The following is a 25,936-nucleotide window of genomic DNA, read 5'->3' on the forward strand; positions in this document are numbered from 1 at the left end:
TTTTGGTCTCCTGGAGTTCAATTTATTTAATTTGAATCACATGAAACCATATAGGCTGAGATATGGAACTCCCTATAATCAAGGGAAAAAGAAAGACACCTCCAGAACAAAATTTTATCCTAAAAAGACTCATCTCTTTCCATTTTGTAGAGATGATTCCAGACAACCAGACCAGTCATGCAAATTTTAGCTGGCTAAGGTTGCACATCAAGATGAATCTCATCCTGTACACTCAGACATTGTGATTAAGTTTTGATTTACATAACCTAATTATATGCTACTGTTTCCAGAAGAATATCTAGCTCATTCAATGTCCAGAACAGACTTTTTTTTTTTTAATTAAATAAGATAGTGTACTTAAATTATGCCTTACATTGCACCAACACTGAGTTGGCACCATTTATCCTCTTCGCTTTAATCTCTGAACCTTGGTTCCCAAGTGTGCAAAGCTGAATATACTACCTAATGTTACTAAGAAGGTTATGGAGATAAAAATCTAAAATAGATCTAAAGTACAGCATTACAAGCATTATGAAAACCCTCTCGAAGGAATTAATATTCTGTGGTCAGTACAAGATAAATAAAGGTCAAACAAAGCCTGGGGCTCCATGCATGACTGAGGATAATAAAGAAACACTGAGTATGCACTGCTGGAGACACAGGGATTTTTTAGACAAACTAACAATTCCATGAACCTCAGCAATAATGAAATCCGATTTCCTATGGATTTGGGTCTTGATGTGAATTAAATTTGATATCTATGATGCAAGTTCCAGCTGGAATGGTTGGTTGAAGCATTTTTCAGTCTCTCTATAGAGTGGTCTCTGTCCAACACTGTATGACCTCATGCTGGAGACTTTCCTTTTGCAGAGTACTCTCCCTCTCACCTTATTTTCAAGAACTCCTCAGGAGCTTAATTATCTTTTAATTTGACCTGTCAAATTTGTTTAAAATCAGTTAACCAGTTACAAAGGTACTTTAGGAGCAAAGGCATGGGACACACAGTGTAATTTCAAAAATCTGTTGCCATAGGAAAGAAAGGTAAAGAAACAAAGGAAGGGTAGAATTGAGGCCTGCTATTTCAGAATGTTCATCTCAAATGACATCCAGCTGTTAAACATTAAATGTTGCTCTCAACAGCACAGGGCAAGGTCTTAAATGGATTTTCACTGTTCTCTACTCAGCAGATATATGTTTATTTAATATGATTAAAATAATCTTAGTAGTCAGTTTAGGAGATAGGCAGAACTTAAGTTTTGGTTAAGTCTTATGGCAGTCTTCAGAAAAAGGTGAAAACCTTGTACTTTTTTTCCTTTTTTTTTTAATACAGTTCCCTCCTTGCTCCTATTTTAGAAAAACACCAACAACCACCCACACAAAGACATAAATACAAAGGTTTGTAATATTTCTTTTTAAATGTAGTTGAGAAAAGTACTGCTTGTCAGCCATGACACCAAACAACACAAAAATGCAAATGCTAAATGCATTCTGGGAGGTATTTTTTTGGTTTTGGTTGTTTCTTGAGGACTGACTCGCAAGTACAAATAGTTCACTGGCAACCAGAAGCATTGTCAAAGAACAGCTGTCATCTATTACTGAACAGGTTTAGGCATATCTGAGACTTATAAGAATTGTGAATAAATAAAATACTGTTGTTATTTGTCAACATGTCTAAGCAATATTCTGGAATAATCTGTCATTAACATCTCTTTCCACTGCAGCCTTTCAAATACAATCAAATCAGCCCTTCTCCAAAAATTCATCAGTCAGAGGAAGTTAAAATTAAATTACTTTGAAAATTGTGAGTTCTCAGAAATATGGCATGACTCCTTAGCTGTTACCAATGTAAACTCTCAAATAACATCTGATGGTTTTAGTGAGACTACCCATGTAAATTAGAGTTGTAGGACTGAGCCTAAGCATAGAATGGCTGAGATGGTATCTGAAACGTCAAGCAGTACTTTAGTTATCTGAATTGCTGGGATACAGAAGTCTCTTCTCTCCCTTAAACTCACTACAAGAAAAACTACAAATGAAGAGATAGGAAAATGCAGCACAAAATAGTGGCGATACAAACTTGCCTTTTGTTTTGTTTTGTTTAAATGTCTGACACATTTTAATATGTTTTTTTTTCCCCCCAGCCCTCCACTGAACAACAGCTTGTTCTAAATTTCAAAAGAATCAAGACACTTAGTACTTCTGTATGAGCTCTGTAACTCTAGACATTGATCTTCACCATCTACAGAGGTGTTTTCTGTACATTTGGTTAATAAAGAAATGCCTGTAGTAAATGGTAGGCAAGAGTGTATATAAAAAAATCCTAGATTTCCTCAGATTAATACAATCTACTGCAATGTATCTGAAAATGGTCTGCTGCCTGTCAGCCCTGCCCATTTATCTTACCTCTGAATGACCTTCACATACTTCCCAAAAGCATGGCCATAATAGACTTTTCTAGGAAGTTCCTTAAAAGGAGTTTCCTCTGTGGGACTGGTAAAGCAATGACATGCTTCCACTGAAGCATCTCATCAGTCTGGGAGAGGTGGTCCTACTGCAGAACCATGGGAAGCCTGATACCATCAGATATAGGTGTCTTGGGCCAAAACACTATGCAAAGCTGTATCTCCTTTTTACAATCAGCAAGTACATATTTCACCACTACAGAATGGATATATGATTAAAATGATCTCAGACTGGCACCTATCATGTCATTTTTCACAGCTACTAGTCACACTTCCCACTGCATTTTCCCTTCTCCAAAATTTCATCAGTTAGAGGAAGTTAAAATTCAAGTACTACATTCAGATTTCACAGTTTTGTGAACAGGCAAATTATTTTGTCGAACCTGAAAACCATGATGAAACTCTATGGTAGATTTTTTTTTTTTACTGCGAACTCTCTTATTAGGCCATGGAAAAACCAATTGGGCTAAAGGAGTCCTTGTTTATATCAACAAATCCATTTCACTAAAAATGGCAAATTATACATCAAAGTAACGTATGTGATGCCCCATCAGGATTCCAAACATTTCTAGCTAAGGTGAACTGTTACTACAGACAAACTCGACAAATTCTCATTCCCAAACACACATATATGCAATCAGAGCACACAACTGTTCAAAGCAGTTCTAATTAAAACCATGCAGCAGTATAACATTTTCAACGTGGACTGAATTTGTTTGCTATGTCCACACTAAAAACTGCATGAATTTTCATGAAGATGAGTAGGAATACTCAAGTTCCACTTACACTACAGTAAGTGCAGGCAATCTTAATGTGAGAAATAACCAAGCACCATTTCTGCACACTGAGAGAATTCTTAGATCTTACCCAAATGCACTGTGCAGAAATGCTCACTTCACACATATTTGTCTTTGAAGTAATTATGATCATAGCTACTGTTTTGTATTTTCAGGCTTCATACTAACATATCAATATATTCTCCATTTACAGCAGTCAATGTCTTTTTAATTTACAACAAAATCAGAGTTATCTTATTTGAGACTTTTTGTCCAACTATTCAAGGACCTGCCATTATTATCCTGTTCTAAACAATATTTGACCATCAAGTTGCTGTGCTTCATTTTCATGCTAAAGTAATCAAAAGATTTTTTTTTCTTCTTTTTTCTCCCCCAAAATAACCAACTGCAGCTTGTGTTATATAATACAACAGGACCTTGACTTAGAAGCAGTCCAACCCAGAGCTATTATTCTGACCATCCCCTATGGCTACTTAATCAAAACACTGCAACTTGTGACTTTGTCAGTAATTTTGCTCATTTATCTTTATTATGACTTCAACAGTATTCAGAATGGAAGGTTAGTTTTGTATAACTAATATTGGTGATGAATGGCGATGATAATGCATTGCATGAAGAACATCTATTAATGTCTAAAATAATATTCTACTGTCTAAAAATAAATTACAATGCAAAACATTTTCAGAGCTAATGAACAACAATTCAGTCCTACAAAAGTATTGCAACTCCAAGGAATAAGGACTTTTAAGCCAATGCACTTGAGTTAGTTAGAGATGCTGACTCTGACAGCTACAATATTGATTCCACTACTAATTAACTCAAATCTTTTGGTCACCATAACTTCAAAAGCACTAGTGTAAATCAGCCAAACAAACAGCTATGAACCTTGTATAAAATATTTGACTACTGAACATAAAAGGTCCACTGATTACATCAGCATACAGCATCTTCACTGTGTGCACATTCTGCAGAAACCTACAGGAAAAGGGAATCATGCTGGCACAGGAGTGGAACTACTCTAGAGCTGTTAACCACTCCCTTACAGAAAAGCATGGGAAAGAAAGACACAAAAGCAGTTGTCCTGAATTTTCATTTTCTCTCTGAACTGTATTTTACCTGCTCCCCTCTATTGTTTTTCTCTTCTCCCACAATTCTTTTCCCCCACATTCCTCCACTGTATACCTGCAACTACAGGATCCCTTCGAAATATTAACTCCATAACACAGAAAAAAAAGCACTAGCTGTGCTTTGCCAAACCTGTTCTGTATTTACAACCTTGTTTACCCAATCTGTCAAGAAAAATCTCCCATTCTTTCTACTTAGAAAAGAAGCCTACCTTTTCCAGTATTTCCTTAGTCAAGAGTGAGAATGCATGCTCAATGTTCACATTATCTTTAGCACTGGTTTCAAAAAACGGTATTCCATATTCCCAAGCAATCTGAAAAACAAAGGTAGGCAATGGGATGAACAGTCTTCAGGAAAAAAAACACTTCCTAATACTAGTATCAAGAGAAATGGAAGTGTTCTGACTACTTCTAACATGCTATATAAACACTGATTAAATAACACGTTAGCTCAGTACTCTATATTCATCCTCAGAATGTTTCATTCTTCTTAAATTTTTTTCCATTTTCAAAACAGCTTTTTTAACCTATCTCTACTGGTAAATAACAACAATAAACTTCAGTGGGTCTGTTCTCAATGTTTTGATACATTTGGAAAACAAACTGTCTCCTAGGCAATTATTTAGAGAAAACGAATGGAGTGCCCACAGAAAGGTATAGATAAAAATGTGACAAAAACTGTAGGAAAAGAGACATGACGAAATATGAAAGAGATGTTCCTTTATGCCAGACAAAGAGAAGCACAGAAATAACAGGCAAGTAAAAAAAAGATACATGTGGAAAAAATATATTATGGTAATAGGCAAAGAGAAAATACTTACAAGGGTAGCATAGACTTTATATTAGTTGGTTCTATTTAATTTACTTGTGTTCTCTCATTTCCAGTGTATTTCCCTTATTGATAGCTTAGAGCTACGCTGGCATGAAGAAAGAAACCCAACACAACAAAAACAATAGTTTTTTAGAGTCCTAAACTTTTCCCAATTTATACAGTTAAATACATGGACAAAAAGACAACACAGTTGCATCATTGCCTCCCAAGGGAGGGGGCCAAAGTGGGAATAAATATGTCAAAAATAGTGGAAGAGTCTATTTATTCCCATTGTAATGCATCTCTTCTTGGTACACATCTGGAAAAGATGATATCGGGCAAAGAAAATACCCTACTTCTTATAATGTATGGAAAATCCTGTTATTACTGAACAGCTAATGATTTATTTGGAAGGGTCTCCATTAGGATAAAAAGTCTAATGTTGGCAGTTCTGTTTGCTTTCAATGAGCTCCAGAAATAACAAATCAGTGCTTTACAAAAATTCCAAAATCAGGCACGAAGATACAGATAAAAGAATCAGACTTCGTAAGTTTTAGTCAAAATATAACAAAGATTATATTAAAGGTAGGAAAAAAAGTGAGGTAATTGGTTTCCTTTATAAAGTGCTACAAGAAAATGTAATTCTGTAAATAAAGATGAGATCTAGACTGTTTCTTTAGACAGACTGCTTCATAAGGGATTCTGAGTCTCTAGCTTACTGCTGTGAACTATTTTCAGTACTGCAGCAACTTGTTACAGAAAATTAAGATCATTTAGCTATTCATGAGTGTCAATACAAAACAATGATGCATAATGGTTCATAAAGAAAAATACGAGCAGTAAAAAATACTGGGCTACTAAAGTAAACTGCTTAGCAGTTTCTAAAGTACACAGAAACTAATTAAATACTCCCTTTTCCTTGTATCACGTACCAGATTTCTAGAGGGTTACCTACGTACAAACTCTGATGAACACAAACCCCCTACATTTTAGTCATGGAATCACAGAAATCATTTTTAAAGGTAACCTCACTTGAAATGGGGTTAGCCATGGCTTTGCCTACCCAAGTCTTGAAATCCACCAATGATAGGCATTCTATAACCTTTATGGGACCCTCTTCCATAGCTACATCACCCTTTTAGCGCAACTGGTTCTCCTCGTCTCCAGCCTGAACCTCCCAAGCCAGGTCTTGTGTCTGTTGCTCCTTGGTTTATTGTCTGTCTCTGCTGAGAAGAGTCTTTTCTGTCATTTCTCTAGCTACACTTCAATTGCTGTAGACCAGTACCTGCTCCTTAGCCTCCTCTTTACCCACCTCCCCCAGTTCTCCTCATGGATTACTGCTACTGGGCCCCAAACACCTTTGTACCTGTGTGCTGGACCATCTGCAGTTTCTCAACATCCTTCTTGAGATGGGAGAGCCAAAGCTGGGCACAATATTCCATGTAGCCTTGGCAGTACCAATTAAGGGGGGTAATAATCCCCCCAGATCTACTATCCACTATCCTTCTAATGTCACCCAGCATGCTTTAAAGCCATAAGGGAGCACTGCTGACTTATATTCAAGCTGATGTTCAGAGAAACTTGAGTCCTTTGCAGCAGTAAATCATGCCTGGGATTATTCCATCACAGGTGCAAATCTTTGCACTTCATGAATTTAATGATGTTTCTGTTGGCCCACTTCTGAAGTTTATCAAGGTCCTACAGAATTGCTGTTCTCCCATTTGATCTGCCAATCACACCCCTTAATCTAATGCTACATGCAAATCTCCATCTATCATCAGCAAGATCACTGATAAAGATGTTGAACCACATGACTGAAGCAAGGCTGACTGACTAGAGCTCCCTGAAGCCCCTTCCTTGTCCTTTTTAAGAGATTCATGTCATGCCAGCATCTTTCTAGTCAAAAGGGATCTCTTCCAACCACCACGTTTTTTCAGAGTTGACTGACAGGTCTTTTGGCACAACTGGATAAACTTCATCATGTCTATGGATGCGTCCAACTTTCCCAAGCAGTTTCTAATCCAAAGCTTTCCCACTGCTGGCTGACCTGGCTCCTTTCCAAACCATGCCAGTACCTGCAGAGGCCTAAGACAAACAGACCACAAATAGACCTGCAAGCTCTATCTCTGAAGACCAATGCAAAAGAAAAATCAAATCAAATCAAAGCAAAAAACTTCAGTCTTCTCTGTATCATATTACTACATTGTCTACTACATCTATCAATGCACCTGCATTTTTCTCTATATGTGCACAATATTGGTCAAAGAAGATTAATGTATGCATCATTTCAATTCACCCTGCATAGCGGTAAGTTCTGTGGCAAGCAAGTCTTCTAAAAATGTAACTAGATGGAAAAAACCCTACCAGTCCAGTGTTAAAGCAGTTGGAAACATGAACACAGATCTGGCTACTCCCTCTCATAAAGAAACTGGAAAGGCACATTCAAAGAACTACTTTTTTTCTCCTTTAGGAATATCTTGAGTAGATCCATAAATGAAATATCTAAATACATTTACAAACCTATCAGAATTATACTATTGGGCAATTTTATTTTATAATATCCTTGAGAACAGTTTGGAGAGTCAGTGTTACAGTAACAAAATAATGCTAATACCGCTTCCAAGATGAAAATTAATTCCAATTGTTCCTTTAACTCAAAATATACTACTTCCCAGCAAAGGGCTGCTATGATTTCTTAGTGTTGAATCAGAGAGATGTGGCTGAAATATTCCTAGAGCTGTGCAGAATATTTTTTTAAAATTTGTATTGTACATGTAAAATCAGCTTCAAAGTTATAAATCAGCTTCAGCTATGAAGACAGCAAAAGCAAAAAAAAAAAGGGTAGAAAATTTTACTTGGCTTTTTCTGTTAGTGCCACATTCTACCAACCTTCAACATTTTTATTTTTCAGTGAAAAAGAAAATTATATTTGGGGGGGGGTGAACAGAGGAGCCCAAGAACCTTGAGTTAAAACTTTTGTCAAAGTGAATAAGAAGCAATTAATACAAGAAAATTATACTTGATAATGTTAAAATTAAATACATCAATTTCTGAGTGATTGAAATTATATAATTACAAAAGAGAGTAACTAAAAAATTCGCAGCATTAAATTAGTCTAGGAAGTGACATACAACATAGATGACAAGATTCCCAGGGAACCTAGGGTCTTCTCTGCAAGAGACTGAGCAGAACAATACTTACAACTCATACTCTCACGGTAATATGAAATACCTAAGTATGAATTATTATGTGTCAATCTTAGTATCAAACTGTTTTCCCCTCCTAATAAGGATATTTTCTTCTTTGGAGTGAGAAGAAAATTACTAGCTCTCTCTCTGCTAATGGACTATTTCTCCAGCATGTTCAGTCAGATGCTTTAGCACTTGTAAATCACATTAAAAAGAAGAAATAGTATAACTGAAGAGTTGCCTTGCCTAAAAACACAGGGGAAATCTAGCAAGTAGACTCACTGGGGAGGAGGTAATGATTTGTTTCTGAAAAAAATACATTATTAAGAGAAATTTTGATTGCATGGTTAAGAACACAGAAGTCAGAAAATGTCACACTTAATACCATATGCAAAACCCTACTACTGCCCTCTTGTGCACACGCATCCAGTGATTCTTTAGATTTCTGACAGTACATTCTTTGTATGAGAGTACATATGTGTTTTTCAGCAACCTTATTCCTTGTAAACAGTTATGGTACATTAACATTGAAAGCACCTTCCATACAAAAAATGAACTTGCAAGATTGTATGCTGTCAAAAAGGTGATGTTATTTTTTTAAAGTTCCCAAATCTGGGCTTATATAATTGGCAAGATATCATCAGTGTGTTTTTCTTTGAACATCCTGCCTGACTCACCATGCCTGAAAGCATAAAAAGGAGGGCTAATTCCAAGTTCCAGACAACAGATCCATACAGTATGCAGTAACAAAACTAACTGGTATATAGGCCATGCTCTCCTGCAATATTTAGTTATTATCAAAATTTCTTCTGTCATACATAGCATGGCTTCTGAATTTCCTCACTGGTTCTCAGTGGCAATAAATTGTCACTGCCTTTAAAACAGTACTCCCCGCTTAATAACAGTTCTTCCCCTAACCGTGGTCAGCAGGTATAAACTATACTGTAGTCTCAGCCGTACCACACACACACAGTTAGGGAGCTGGATGTTCAGTACCTGTCCAGTCTTATTTAGGGCTGTTCATAAAGAATGCAGATCACTTTGCATAGGCTGTCAGAATAGTTCCTTATAGTGAGATTTTAGCAAAAAGATTATCAATGGGTGGTACCAGAAAAATTATGCAGAATGTATTACATTCTAGTATTTCATATTACAACAGTATTCTGAAAATGCAGACTCTATATTAAAGATTTCTATTGTAGCACCTAAAACTTTTAAAGTGCATTCGAACTTTTAAAAGTGTATTCTAAAGAGACCATCTAGGAATTACTTAATGTGTTTCTACTCATATGTTAAAAAAGTCCCCAACACTCCAGGACTCCTCAAGTGTTCTTCTGGAGCAATCCCTAGTAGAATTTTTGGGATTCAGGAGCTTTTCACCATTTCCAGTTTAACAGCTCACAGTGACATACTAAGATACTCAGGAGAGCCCAAAGAAAGTATCAATGATACCTTTTCTCCTTTCTGTTTTGGAACTACACGTTCTGACTCCTTATCACACTTGTTGCCCAACAGTATTACGTCCACTTCATCACCTGCTTTCTAAAAGAGAACCAGCATTAATAAATGTCAAGTAAGAAAAAAGCAAACAACAAAAGTCCTTCACCTTCAGCTCACACGAACTCTCAGCACTTCACTTCCTTGAAAGTAAAGGCTAAATTCTGTCCTGACCTTCATATGTGGAAATATTTTCCATCAGTTACTGGGATTAGGAATGAAACAGCAAGAATGCAAAGAGCAGAAAAAAGCTACTTAGAAGTGCCATGTATAATTTCCAACCCCTTTCATAAGATATAAAGTATATGGTGCATGGGCACCATCTTCTGATGAGTGCTCCATCTTGAGGCTTTAAAGTGAGTGGAAATGCCCTGAATTCACAGACACTTCCCTCCCTAAAGTAATAGATCCATGGATTAGCATATGACTCCGGTCTACATCCAGCACTCACAAGTAAAAAGGAAGGAATTTGCTGCACCTGAAAGAGCACCTCTCTGTACTTCACTTTTGCACACAGACAGTAAAATTACATTCAAAGTGTTCAAACTCAACATAAAAGTCTGATTATTCCAAGATACTAGGAAGAAGGCAATAGATTTTTAATGAAGTAAAATTTAAAAACCTCATTGATCCCAAAAGGAAGAAAAATCTACCTTTTTGACCTTGTCTCCATCCTTCATTCCTCTAATCCACTCACCTGCATGATGACTGTGAAAAGCACTGGGTTCTTTACATCAGTGTTATTTTAAGATAAGCTATTGTAACTATGCATGACTGGAATAATGACAAGAAAAGGGAACAGCTCTGCAACAGAATGTGGAATTTGAAAACTGACATTTGTTGTGAAAGTCATATTTAAAACCACTTTTGGTCCTTGAATGGAGGAAGCTGAGGGTCTCACTGTAGAGACAATTGAAGCAAACGTGGTCTGATTGCCATGGCTTTTATTCTGGAGGTACATGCTCACACAGCTTCTTCAATGACTCAAAAAGCCTGGTCTCAGGCTGCACATCTCTCTCTGATCTCTGTCACCATCTTAATTTCTATAACTTTGCCATAGTGCAGAATCAGTCAGAATCATCTTGCTGAGAGCTCACACACATACGCATGCATGCCCTTCCCTTCAGAGAAATGCAGAGAAAAACCTCTATTCAGAAAAGGATGAGAAAATCATTATTTTTAGTCTATTTGTACTTTTACAACTAAGTTGCCTCATTTGAAGAGTATAGCAGTAGGCACAATTTATTATTAAGGAACACTATTCCATTTTTTTAACCCATTCTCCTAAGCTAAACTTATTTCATACCCAGACTTGATGTTCAAGATAATGTAGTATTAAAATGAAGTAAACTTAACATAAGACTAGGAAGTACAGGCCTAAAGTTGCAAATCAATCTAACCTGGACTAACAGATCAAAATGTTGTCTATTTCAGAATGCACTGGAGATTCACTCATTAAGGTCAATGGCTCTCCTACATAAAATCACATATATCAGTCCCAAAACAGGGTAAATAGACAACTTAATCTCATCACATAATCAACTTTTCATTTGGAAGAAGTTGTTGATGTTGATGAACGTATTATAAGAGACATTTAACTTTACTCTAAAGGTCAAAGGCAAATACTTGCATACTGCACAAACAAAACCACTGAATTCATTCTGCAACTTTATTTCAGTATAAACAGCACAAATTTTTGCAGTAGGAATGTTTTTTCTAAAGAGCTTCAAACAATAAGAAAATTTTAAAGAAGTTAGAGGTACCAGGCCTTTCAGTAAGTATTTATCAGTATTACCAATCAGTATTTATTTCTGCAAATTACTATTAAATCTATATCAATATAATGTATTAATGTATTTTCACTTTGTCTGGATCCTCCATCAAAGCACTCAAAGTACTCCTTTTTTAAAGATGATGCCTTGTAGTTTCTTGTATTTAGAAAAATGAAGATTATACACTAAACTGATGTCCATTTTAGATTCTGAAAACTGATTATGTAGATGAAGACTTAAAAAATTAAGTCAATATGACGAGGCAGAAGTTTGACCATGTGCTCAGCTGGCATAAAAACTGCAAGGGTACACTGATTTGAACTGGCCAAAAATATGGCTCTTCAGTGCTTCCAAAAGCTTACATTGTATTTTCATACTCTGTTATTTATAGCTAGAGAATAAGCTTTTCAAATGCAAAATCTGAAAGACGATGGTTATTTTACTGTTGTTAAAATGCTATGCAAGTCAGCACTGAGTAAGCTCATAGACTCAGGAAATATTTTTTTCCCCCACATCATGGAGAAGTATTATTAAAAATTTCATCCATTTCATCAAGGCAAAAAAAATTTTTTTTGGTGAAGATTAAAAAAAAGTTTTGCTTTGGTATGTCAAAAATGCCAGATTTTTGGTTCAATCTCTCAGTTTTCCCTCAGGTTTTAATATTTCAAAGTTTACATTTTATTGACGCTTAAAATAAAATAACCTGAACTATAGGTAGAAAACCTATACTATTTTATCTTGAAAAGGAAAACATGAGCACTATATTTCTCTCAAAAAATTGGAGTCAAGAGATTTATTGAGACTAACCAAGTTTTCTGAAGTGTTTGGCAAAGCTTGGAGTCACCAGGTTTTGGCAAAAGGGCTTTTCTTTTGCTGGGTTCCCAGGCAGCTAAATCTGGTGGCAGCAGGAGTCAGGCTGCTCCGAGCAGTGGCCACGGGAGGGAGCAGCGGCAGAGCCTCAAACCCAGCTCTGCCACGTACCAGGTCCGGAACACTGGACATTTGCACCACAGCACCACGGCCTCTTTAGCGACCTACTGACAGGGGACACCCACCCATGCCCTCCACCCTCCTGCTTAATGTTCACCCAGCCTGGGCACTCAACCAAACACATACACAAACCACTGCCTGACTACATGGCTATTAACAGAAATAAAAAATGCAAAAGGGAAAATATCTTGCTCATCCCCTTTGTATGTAATTTGTTTTTTCTTCTTTTCAAATATTAGGTCTTTTTTTTCTGCAGTTCTTGTTTTCCAGAAGTGCTCTGAATTTATGTGAGTATGAAAAGCAGCAGACTCCCTTACTGTAAGAGAACTACACCACATCTGTACTTACAGGTTATTGGAAGAAATGATACTTTCACTTCTTAAATGGTGAGCACAGACCCGACCATGAATGGTCAGCCTCAACCTCCCCTGCAGCAAACTGACCGTGATGTTTACAAGCTCACCCAGACTCCTTGTTGTATGAACCAATCTATCCAGCAATACATCCTCCAGAAACACCACCTTGTCCCTCCACCACACTTCCAGGGTGTAGTCATGAAGGGCTGCATGATTTTGATACTCACTGATGACAGTTTGAAAAGGGAACAGAAGTTTGTAAGTCCAAATAGTCAAACCAAGAACCCATACGTGATAAATACACTATGGGAATACTCAATTAGTTTGTATATGAGGAAGAAATGTAGTATTAATATAATTTTTCACATCTCACAAAGATGCACATGGTCAAACTGCAAGATGAAGGCGGGGCTGGAGAAGGTCTTAAAGCTGGGAAGTTTCCTCTTCTTACTCACTAGACAATGACAGTAGAAACTTACCCTTTGTAATACTGAAGAGCTATTTATCAGTAACAGATTGCCCTCACAGTCTCTTTGACAGTATCACATGGACAATGTTCACATTATGATTCCCATACATGTCTCTTTCTATATATTTTTCTAAGTGTCATCTTACGACCTCAGTTACAAATACCTGGTTTCCAGGACTTCAGTGGAAATAAACAAATAATAAAATTTGTTTGCCTACAAGCAAACCTAGACTGCAGTAAATATAAACCAATTTATCCCAAAACCAACCTGGGATTACAGATAAACTAATTTAGTAAAATGACAAGAACAAGAATTTTAAGTTCTAATCAGAGCCATAACAACAATCCCATCTACAAACTGGAACTATTAAATCTTTTGACATCAAGCTTTCCCTCCTGAGGAAGAAAAACTCAGAAGACCTTGAAGTCAACCTAATTTACATTTGTACAGCAATTTGCTGTGCTGCTTTTATTTAAGTGTGATGCAGAAACACCGAAAGACAGTCCAGTCTCCCAGATGCACCAGATAAACTGAACCAAAAGAGGGTAATATGCGAAAATGTCAGCAACACAACACACCCATACAGTTTATATACTGGTCAAGGGGTCACTTCTTCAGGTGGGAAAAATAGAAAGCTAATGTATTCCATTAGTGATTTAGGTTGGCAAGGACTTCTGGAAGTCATTTGGTCTAATCCCCTGCTTGAAGATGGGCCAACTTCAAAGTCAGGTCAGGTTGCTCAAGGCCCTGTTGAAGGGCATTTTAAGTGTGTCCTTTAAGAGTTCCTCTCTTGGGCACCTGTTTGAGCATTTGACCACTCTACTGTGAGGAAGTTTTTGCCAATGTTAGTTGGAATCTTGTTCAAAAATTCCTAGAAAGAAATGCTTTCTGCAAATGGATTTGGTACACAGCTGCTTGTACTTAATTTTTAAAGGCTAAGCAGAATCAGCCTTTCAGAACAGGTACATACAACAGCTAAAAGCCATGTCAGAAGACAAGAGGAACACTTTAATAAATTGCACATAACCTGCAATCCTATGAACAAAGAATGGTTTCAGATTCAAAGTAATTTTCCTGCAATTATCATGGTCCTAATGAGTGCATTACAAATCCAATATACCTGTACTGTATTTGCCAATAATGCCCTAAGATATTAATCTGCGGGTGAGTATATTTTTCTACTAAGATTTTTAAGTACAGTCATGTTACTTACTTTCCTCTTGTTCTGAATATAAATTTTACAGCAATACAGATATGGCAACATATTTCTGTCTTGAACTTCCTTGAACAGTAATTCATTTTTAATAGGAAATTTGCTGTATTCCACATTTCAAATAACTGAAATATAATAAGAACATTACTGGCAATCTGACTGTAATTGCACTGACTGGCCAGTTTTTATAAAATCAATGGACTTCTTAAGAATGCTAAATTGCTTAGATTGTTATTTTCAACTGTTGTAAAAATGGCTTAGTACATTGAACAGATTTTTTAAAAACTTTGTTTAAAATTTTTATGTGTAAAGAATTAAAACATGAGAGTATAATGTAATAACTGAATTGTCTCAAAAGTTCCTGTTTGATTGGTTCAGGTGCAAGCTTTACACTACCTTTTAGTCTGGTATTTCATGAAGTCTGTATTCTATCTGTTTTCCTTTTTAAAACTTACTTATTTTTTCTATGCTTGCATATTTCAAAGGGTGCTGTAGCAATAGCCACTTTGATTCTGGGCATTTGTAGGGAATTAAATACTGGTTTGCATTCACAGACCAAAGCAAATGCAGGGAATGTCACCGACCTCCAGGAAGTAATTAATTTTCATGAAATGCCCTGGTTTTGAACAGTTATTGCTTAAAAACACTTCTTTTGCAATGAATGGCTCCATATATTTCTACCAAGATGCTTCAGAAATTGATATCCCACTAGGACTAAATTAAATTTTTTATTATTATCTAGCTCTATTACAACACTAATTGCTAGTTCTGAGATTGGTACAATCAATCATGCAATTTACATTCCTAAAAATTGGTTTAGATTGAGTATTCTTCGATTTTTTAAATTTTAAACTAACAAAGGACCTTCGGGGGTTAAGATTAAACAGTCTATATAGCTTGACTACATTTACACGGAAGCTCTGAAGTGTCACAAACAGAAAGCAGGCTTCTGCAGGTGTCATTTCCTGACTGACTTAAGCAGATCTAAGCCTGCACGGTGGCTACAGGTGCTAGTCTCATACTTCCCTCCACCCTGGCCACACAGTCCTGAAACTTTCTTGCTGTTTATGGTTGTGAATTGTAGCCCACTGAATCAATCACCCTGTTGATCTAATTAAAGATGACAGGACAAAATGACCCCTTCGGAGCCAGTGTGAATAAAGACCAGAATTTTATAGAGAAATTTGTATGCTCAGATATATAGATACATGCATAGATAGATAGATATTAATGGATATATATGGATAATCTATATTTTCAGCTTCAGATTACAGCAAACATACTATTCTACTGTGTGCTGAGTTAAATCTTTGTTAACCATGAAACTGTACCACCAGTGGCATATATAGGCGTGGCTTTTATTTGCCCATAATACATAAGGGCATGTGCTTTTCTTAACAAAATAATAAAACAGATGTCTTAATTTGAAGTGTGTGCAGACAAACCAGCAAGAATATTGTGTCATCAAATCTCCTTCAGTAACACATTACTGCATTAGGTTCTGTTGCCACTAGGACTTTTAAGACGGCTCTAAGGTCAAGGATAATGATGTACTAGGTCACCATGGTAATGTTGTTAATAATGAGATAATGTAAATGTAATGTTTTACCAAGAGTATAAGATACCCTATGTATGTATTATTGGATATATGACCACATGTAGTCCATTAATTCAGCTGTATACTCAAGCTGTGAAGAGAGAAAATGATGTGTTTGATGGTTTTACTTCAAGCCCACTTTCCGAAGATTAACTCTCCATCATGACATATTCCCACCAAATCATAAGAGCATTAAAAAAACTGCCTGAAGCACTACCTTGCTTGGATTCTTACACAAGCATACTAACTTACACAACTGTGCTAACTACAGACTGCCATGCTACTGCTTAGGGGCAATCTCATTGCTCTCTACCACCCCCTGAGGAGGGGAAGTAAAGGGAATGGTGCTGATTCCTCCTCCCTGGCATCGAGAGACAGGACATGTAGGAATGGCTCAAAGTTGTGCCTGGGAGATTCAGACTGGACATTAGAAAGCATTTCTTTACTGAGAGGGTGGTCAAACATTGGAACAGGCTTCCTAGGGAGATGGTTGACTCCCCAAGCCGAGTAAAGAGGCATTTGGACAATGCCCTTAATAACGTGCTTTAACTTTTGGTCAGCCCTGAAGTGGCCAGGCAGCTGGATGGTCACTAAGGGTCCCTTACAGCTGAACTATTCTAAAACTGACCTGCCTCATCTAACAGAGAACAGAACAAGAGAGACCTAGCAATAAAGACTTGGAATACAGGGTTACAGGCAGCTGAATGATCTTATGTCTAAGGGCTTGCCCACTCCTCCCTCCCTGGTTCCTCCCTTCACATTGTTCCCATACATTCTTCTTTCTTTGCCTTCCTGCTCCTACCTATTTACCTTGCACCAACTCCAATAAGTGTCAGACCATTCTATTAGCCTCTTAAACTCACTGATGGAGCAGAAAAAACATCCAACTTTTTTTTTCTGTTAGTTTTCTACTGCATTAGAAAGTCAGAGTGAACCACAGAGGACTCTTGACAAGCTCCAAAAGCAGCACAGTGGGAGCCAATGTTTAGGAGCACAGAGGTGGGAACACACTCCCTGTCTGGCAGCCATGTGTTGTTGAATCACTTCCTATTTTACATGAAAGCACGTGTTTCTGGCTGCAGCAATACAAGCAGCTGAGCTAAACAAACAGCTTCCCACCCCAATTCCTCCCTCTTGAAACCATCCTCTCAAGGAATATCCAGCAAGGACAAAGAGGATGTTTAATTCCTTTGATTTTGGGATGAGGTAATTACACTAAAGTAACGAAAATAGAAAAGGGAAATAATTGGCTGTGATATGGAATTTTCATACAGAAACCAATTAAAATCCTAGGATGAGCTCATGGAGATTGACTTATGTGTAGCCACACCAGTGACAAAAGCATCATAACTCAGCATGCACAAACCTGAATTGGAAGCTATGTTTTACAAGTACTTCAAAAAACATTCCTGCATCACCATGGGCTTGTCCTGGATAATATACATTCTGTTCCAGTTTCAGATGACAGTAATTCTACTATCATACTGTGTGCTTAGTTAAATACAAGAAATTCTGGTTATAAACACAGAAACAAGAATAGATCTCATGCAGTCATTTAAAACAACACATTAATTACTTTCATTAGGAGATCAACCACTGACAGATACATTTACCTCATATATGTCTTGCATCCACATTGTTATACTCTGAAAACTCTTCAGATTTGTGATGTCATATACAAGAACAAAGCCTTGTGCACCACGGAAATAGCTAGTACTAAGTGTATGGAATCGTTCCTGGCCAGCAGTATCCCTGAAAGAAATTGCAATAAATCACACACACACACACACAAACAAACAAAAGATGATCAAATTGCAGAACCTCCAAGAAAAATAACTTTATTTTAAGGAGTATTGTCCAAATTTTGAATTATATACTCTAATGTGAAAGGAACAAGAAAAGACACAGATGAGAGACACAGCATTAAAAGAAATACACTGGAAATTTATTCTGAATAATACAGCCCTACTAAGGAAGCCAAACCAGTGGCTGAAGTCTGAGTGTAATGTCAAGTCCACCGCTGCTTCTTTATATACATAATAATTATGATCAGTACAACCCAGATGATAAAAAAAATCTGTAGTACAAGCATTGCAGGAGTCAGGTGACATCCCCATATTCTGACAAGCCCTATGTAAACTCTGACACAAACAGTAAGCTGGTTTAGATGGAAGATAGGTTTCAGGAAAAAGTCTACAAAATACAGGGATGCAGTGACTCCTACACATAATTATGCCTTAAGAAGGATGTAAACAAGCCTCCAATACTTTTGTATTAAAGCTTGAGGCAGAATAACTGTGGATCTAATAATGGTCAGGTAATTCATGTACAGATTTATTCCTTGAGAAGTTAAATACCGGTAAGTATAAATAACATTCAGTACTGGATGCCTGGAGAGACAGCTGTCAGGAGCCCTATATACTCTTTAGTAAAACCTCCAAACCAAAAAATAGTGTATGTTCACAGACTCCTCTTAGTGGCTTTCTCTTGGTGATGCTTTTGAACATGCATCTGATGGGTAATGAACTGTAAAATGTTTTTGCTTTGTCACTTCCCTCAATGTTCCTATACAATTAAATATACTTAATATGGATCATAGATCTGCACTGTTTGTATGATGCAAGTTTTACTGTTAAAGCAACCCAGGGATAACCCTATTTTAAATTTACATTAGTTTTTGCAAAAAATGTGCTCCTCTAGGCTAAACTCAAATTTTAAAATGACCTAGTAGGAACGCCTGCATGTCAGGAAGACACATGATCAAAAGCAGATGAGATTTTTCAGGTCATAATGCAATTTAGTTGGCTTTCATTTGTGATACAAATTAAAACTTACCATATTTGAAGTTTCACTCTTGTGTCATTAAACATTACTAGCTTTACTTTAAAATCAATGCCTAAAAGAAAAAAAGGAAAATCGGTAACATTTCTCATACTAACATGGATTCCCTTTGAATAGTGTTTCTTAGCTCTAGTTATGGTGCAATTTTGAACAGAAAGTGAAAAGGAACAATACCAAACAAAGAATAACTAGCCAACCATATACATTCAAAATGGAAGTTGTAGAAGGAAATTATTCAATGATCAAAGCAGCTATGTGCCAATACATTGCACAAATACAATACAAAGCAATGCCAATACCAAGCAATGAAGGGGCAGGCCAAAGCAAAGGTGCAGATGCTCTAAAACTACAAGTAGGTATTTCCATGGATAGGCAAGTGACATGGCAGCAGTTTCACGGCCCATGCACAATAATATGTTGTGCAAATATCTTGGTGATTCTCAACAGCATGGCAGCTATGAATGGGAAGGCAGACATGCCTACAAAGCCATTACACGTGCCACACCATTTTTCTGTCCTTATTTCTAAATCCCTAAAAAAAGTATCCAGAGTTACATGAACAGGAATAGGAGCTGGCTGTACTAATTACACGCAAACACAAAACTTACATGGGATTAAATTCAATATGAAGAGGATTGTCTCTACAGCCTAAATCACAGTGTATCACAGATCCAGAATTCTAAAAGCAAGCATTAATATCTGAAATCAGTGCAGAATGTTGTCTCTACATAGACTACAGATCTTTCCTCAAAGTTATTTTCCTTATAATTTATGGTGTTTTCCTTCATTATATTATCAAATTAGTACTCCAAATGTAGCAGACTATACCTGCATTTATGGGCTGCTAAAATTCTAGTTTCAATACTGCAATCAGCCAGCTATCAGCTGCTATCTTAGAGTGGCACTTTTCTCAGAGTTAACCATTGTTTCCCTATTACTTTATTGCTGAAGTTTGAAATAACATTTGATAATTTCTCTGATAGTTTTTTTCCCCACTGAAAAACAACAAAGGTTTTTTTGTCAATTATATCAAGTGAAGTTAAGGTGGCATTGCAACAGGTGACCATACTGTATCGTCAAAATTCCATAAGATCAAACTACAGCTACTTAAAATTACATCAGAGTGGCTTTTCACCTGTAGTAATGTCATTTGAAAGACCTAGACAGTTTGAAAAATCACAAAAATTTTAAGTTAATACCCCTGTACTGATTTCTGTAAGAACCTGACTGCCAAATTAATTTATCAAAGCAAAGTATCCATGTCAGCAAACTAAAAAATGCAACAGAGGAAATGTTCCCCTCCTTTGTACTGACAGATGTATTGTGCACAAAATTTTGACAAGTACACTCTCACATGCATGATTCCAATGCCATTAACATTTTTTGTGTGTATGTGATACGGGAGTTGAGGTAGATTTAAAAAATTATTATGATAATCATGTCCTTCACTTGATGAATTTTCATTGAAGCTTCAATGGAAAGGAAAGATGAAATAGTATAATTGGTATCTGTAATCAGTATTACACAAAGCTTCCTTGATGGAATTAATAATGTCAGATGGAAATGTAATTTAAGTCAAATTTGCTCATGTAAGGTGAAATTCCAACGTGATGGAAAACATTTGCTCCTGAAATTCACACGGTTTTGTTTAATTATCTGTATCATTTTCTACAATTGATGTTGAGAGGGACAGGGTACACACTGGGAGGCTGAAACATCGCTTTCAAATGGTGGATTGGGAATAGAGCAAAAAAATGTAAACCAGACAGGGATTCCCAGACCTATATGAGAAAGTTCTTAGCTGACATACATTTTAATAATAATTGCTATAAGCTTTTTTATTTATTTATTTATAAAAAGGGAAGCAGAATGCTGAATCAGACTAAAACTTAATCTAAATTAAAATCAGGGGTATTGACTTCTTAAGTCAACTTCAAAATTTATTGACCTAAAAGGTCAATGAATGTTAGTGAAAAACAGAAGTCAATATGTTCTGCATGCATGAATTGTTCATGTCTGTATATGAAATTTCCAGCAAACTTAGCAAATTGCAAAGACAGAAAAGAAAAATGAGAACCACAATGCCAAAGACAGCTCACAGATTTCAGATGCTTTTAGGCCTAAGTGTTGTACAACATGATCAACATAACAAAGCGAGCATTGATTACAGCTCTGGAGATAAATGTTATTGGAATGCAACAGCTTGTACTTGGTTCTTTTAGGCTGTCAAATGAAACCAAGAGGGGGTATGCTGGGTGCAAGTTCAAATTCTAGTTGTTATTTCCAAGTTTTATAGCCATGAAATTAATTTCTTTTCTTTGTATTCCAAAGATCAAATATTCACATATTAGGACTGATGCACCTTATAGACAATTAGGTCCAAAACGCACAGAAATAGTCAGTAAGTCAGGGTAATTCAGCTGTGAAATGCCCCTCTCTTCCCTCAGTATCTATAAAATAGGCTTTGGCCATCTGCAAAAGTCCTCTTCAAAGAGGTCTTTTGCAGTTGGCCTAGAAATGACAACACACTTTTCACTCCAACAGAGCTGGTGAGTTCCTGATAGAAAATGCTCAAAAAATATGTCTATCCAGAGAAAATGCAAGTTTGAGCAGCTTAGCAGGATGCAACAGCAAAAACATGGGCAGAGGATGGTGAATGCCCACTTACATTGTCTTCAACTCCAGAAATAGGGAAACAGTTGCTATCAGCTCCTGTGCCCAAACTGGGCAAGCACCCAGTGAGATGTTGTGGGCTGAATTTCCACTGTGTCACTTCTACCCATACTTAACCCCTATTAGTTGTTGGTCTACTACTTGTATCAGGCTGTTTTCCTGTACATGTCAAGAAACATCTGAAGTGGTGTGGTATCTGAGTGGTCTCAAGTAATGATAATTGCTGGTTTGCTAAGAAAAGCAACTCATAGGATAAGATGGTTGGACAGAAAAGTAACAGTGACAAAAAATCCAGTTTTGTTAAAAAAAAAGACAAAAAGTAATTAAGATGTGGATTGCTACCGATGGTGTTAACACATACCTTCACTATGGTTCATTTTTGCTGATTAGCTCTACTTTATTTCCTTCTAAAGTAAGTATCAGGGCATCTACACAGACTTTTTGATCCTAATGCTGAAGTTGTACCACTTTCAACTATGACAGATCTGAGAGGACTCAGAGCTCTGCAGAAATGTTTCTCAAAGAAAACGTGGGCTGCAGGACCACAGCAACCATTAATACAGCAAAATAACCTCACAGTCCATGAGATCACAATTCTGTTCACTGGTAGAGAAGGGGTTTTTTTGTTCATAAAGTTTCTCTATGGCTTTATATGCAATGCCATTGTTTAAACAAAAACATTTATTCTTTATAGTCTATTCATAATACAATGCATCCGCCTTATGATGCATACAAGTTTAATTAGAAAACTATAAGTGCTTATAATTTATCCGAACTATGTAATTGAAGAGGAGGAAGGGCACCCAGCCTTGAGTGTTTAAGTGATGCATTAAAATTTTTCAATGAAAATTTACTGTGAATGCATTTTTTGCCTTTTCTCATAATTTTAGAAAAGATCGCTACTACTGAGTCCTATTATAAAACGTTTGGTTGCTTTTTTCCCCTGCAATAACACTAGAATTTTTCCTAGTAACACAAATCTCTGATTAATGATGACACAGAAATGAGACTTTCAACAACCTTTTAACTTCTGTGCGTATGACCCTTTGCCACTAAGGAAGGTGGGGGCACATGAATTTGTCAGGGAACTCAGAAGGCTGCAACACTGCACGGCTGGGATAACCTCCCCTCTACTCAAATCACGCTTCACCTGGACAGGTAAGGTGAAAAATCAGTTAACAGCAGATGAGCATTTAATAGGCTGCACAACAGAAAGGGATCATTTGGCTGAGCTTGTATGAAACAGGCAGCCAGATAAAAACAGTTACTTGTTTTGACAGTGTCAACAATGAAGGAAAAGACCTCAGGAACTGAGAAAACATTGTATTGTGTCTTCTTCCTTTACAACATTAGGAGCCACAACCTATAGGGCTTCCTCTCCATTGTAGCTGTCTACATGAAAAAAGAAACTTTCACTTCCAATATCATTCTTTTGGAAGACATCATTCACAATCCCAATTGCTTTAAAAGTCTAAGCTCTAATACACCTGTTAAAATGGAATTAAATGAAATAGAGTATTTCACAAATAACTTCACATATTCAGGTAACAAAAACCACATCTGGATGATTCATTTTCATAAACAGTTTTTAAATCTCTCAATAGTAGGTGTCAGTAATAAAACTAACAGAGGTAATCTCAGTCCATAATTGTCACAAAACCTCATATTATCTTCACCATTCCTTCAAATAGTTTAAGTTATAACTTGGAAACCATATTATTATCATCACTTTAGAAAAGGTTTTGAGTCTGCAGGGAACTGAATTAGGAGTAAAAGAAATTGTATCTCAAAATAATAACCTCATGGTCAGGAATCTCTGTCCCAGTATAAAACACATCAACAAAGCTGATGTTTATTTTCATGGCCATTCTTTGGAGTTCCTTACTAAGCCTGGCAACAAGTTGCCTGTTATTAGGATCTATTTCCCAACTTCATTGTTAGTTCTGTTCTTCCCTCCTTGTTCATGATGGTTTCAGAGACTGTTTTGCAAGAATGGACAAGAAAATAAAAAGTGGTTTAAGTTCAGCTGTTCTCATGAGGGCAGGTCAAGTCATATCACGTACATTAAGTATTTCCTGGACCAACTACTGCCACAGCTACTATCTGTTATTTAATTCAGATAAGCCAACTCCTCCCAGACTGAAAAATGTTTAAAAGAGCCATGCATATTCCAAATGCAGGAATACACAATTTCCTGGCATACTTTAATCTTCTCTTCAAGAGCAAAGAAAATAAAAATAAAAAACAAAAACCTCATACACACACACTTTTATAAATGAAAATTTCCCAGGCAAAAATTGGGAAAATCTCCACAGCAAATCAAATCACTGCACACACATAACACGTTTGCCTGCTGATGACACAGGTTTCAGCATGTGGACAGTCAGCTTGTGGGGCTGGGACACCAAGGCAGTGGGAAGTTCCCCATCATCACCCATCTGCAGTGGTGCTGGGGGAGGCAGCGTGGTGGTACAGCACAGAATGGACATGGTCTGGCAAGGCCTAATTAGTTCCATCATATCAATGACTCTTCTTTAATCACCATGCATGCAGCTACCTACAGTAGTACATATTTTGACTTTATACCATTAAAATTATTAGTGAAAAGTTAAATCCCTTTCTAGCCTGAAAGATTGAGGAACTGGGCATTTTACTGGCATCTGACATTTCTTTGAGGTTGGTATCTGAAAGGAGGATTGTAGCCAGGTCAGGGTCGGCCTCTTCTCCCAGGCAACAAGTGACAGGACAAGAGGATATAGCCTTAAGCTGTACCAGGGAAGGTTTAGATTGGACAGAAAGGGTGATTAGACATTGCAATGGACTGCTCAGGGAGGTGGTGGAGTCATCATCCCTGGAGCTGTTTAAGGGAAGACTGGACATGGCACTTAATGCCATGGACTAGTTGACATGGCGGTGTTCAGTCACAGGTTGGGTTTGACGATCTCAGAGTGCCTTTTCCAACCTCATTGATTCTGTGATTCTGTACGGCTTTCTATGCACGCACACCACTGTACAGCAGCAGGGCCTCCGTGGGCCATAGAAACAGTAAGAACAAGTTGTCTTCGTAAATTTAAAATGGGAGTAGGTTCCCAAAGCCCGGATGAACAGCAAGGCCAGTGTAACAGGCCAGCACTCTGCAGTGGCTCCGGGTGACACATGTCCCGACACGCTGGCAAAGGTTTAAGTTGCTGGACGCGGCTGGACACGCGCAGAGCTCAGCAGAGGGAGATCTGACACCTCCCAGACCGGCAGCGCCGCGCTGACAGCGCCCGTCCGGCCGTGTGTGAGCCGCGGGCACCCGGGGAGGAGAGGGCAAGGCGAGGGAGCGTGGCGGGCGGCGGCACACGGAGCGGTCACTCACCGATCGTGGCCAAGTAGGAGGTGGCGGGAGTGCCGGTGGGCGGCGAATCGGGCTCCGTGTACCGCCGCACGATAGAGGTCTTCCCCACGCAGGACTCTCCGGCCATCACGATTTTCACCAGCAGCGGCGGCGGCTCCTCCGCACCGCCCGGCCCCTTCCTCGGCCCCGCCATGGCGGGCGCCGAGTGCCGGCCGGGCCGGGCCGTGCCGGGGGGGGACAGGACGGGGCGGGACGGGGCGGGAGAGGGCAGGGAGGCTCCAGAGGCTGCGCCTCAGCCGCTGCCCACAACTAGGGTTATGAAATTATGCAAAAACGAGCTTTCCCCCCCCCCCCCATGAAGTTTCTTCACCGGGAAGGAAAGAGGGAACTTTCACAACCCCCATGACGCTTCCCCCATGAAGTACAGAAATAAACAGTTTGGTTTCTCATTGATTCCTAGCGTTAAAGACAGAGATAGAGGAAAGAGGTTTTAAGAATTTCCTCTTTTTCACTTTTAGTTTGTTCTCATCTGGCAGTCAAAGCGACCTTTAACATCCAAAAAACCAAAACATAAAAAATCTGTACCCACAGTGTAGACTTGCTGCATGTATGTCTGGATGTTTTTACCAGAATCCCACATTGTCCAAATTATAATGCCCTTGGCCATTTGTCAGTGTGCACTCACCCAGTGCTATGAATTTAGGAATGGGATATATCTGAATGACAAGTGCTAATATAAGTTTGCAAATACTTGTTTCTATCTAGGCCTGCAATTACTCACCATGGGTTTTTATATTGTCATCTT

General features: G+C 37.7%; 1 protein-coding gene across 4 annotated transcripts in view; it reads right to left on the reverse strand.

The window, feature by feature from the left end:
- Window positions 1-25,381, reverse strand: part of LOC127461960 (ras-related protein Rab-10-like) — a 60,385-nt gene extending 35,004 nt beyond the window's left edge. The window contains exons 1-6 of one of the 4 annotated variants that reach the window (XM_051770189.1): window positions 25,153-25,381; window positions 19,113-19,173; window positions 17,891-18,029; window positions 9,835-9,924; window positions 4,596-4,697; window positions 1,793-4,234 (exon numbers count right to left, since the gene is read on the reverse strand). In XM_051770189.1, the coding sequence (XP_051626149.1) occupies window positions 4,193-4,234; window positions 4,596-4,697; window positions 9,835-9,924; window positions 17,891-18,029; window positions 19,113-19,173; window positions 25,153-25,324 (606 nt within the window). In that variant the 5' untranslated portion in view covers window positions 25,325-25,381 and the 3' untranslated portion in view covers window positions 1,793-4,192. Of the gene's footprint in view, window positions 1-1,792; window positions 4,235-4,595; window positions 4,698-9,834; window positions 9,925-17,890; window positions 18,030-19,112; window positions 19,174-25,152 lie in introns of those variants that run through there. The other 3 variants (XM_051770200.1, XM_051770178.1, XM_051770211.1) reach the window with 3 other exon arrangements.
- Between the last annotated feature and the right edge of the window lie 555 nt (window positions 25,382-25,936).

The sequence above is a fragment of the Manacus candei genome, unplaced genomic scaffold, assembly GCF_025592945.1.
Source record: "Manacus candei isolate 608988 ecotype Guabito, Panama unplaced genomic scaffold, ASM2559294v1 h1tg000008l, whole genome shotgun sequence".
Classification (NCBI taxonomy): Eukaryota; Metazoa; Chordata; class Aves; order Passeriformes; family Pipridae; genus Manacus; species Manacus candei.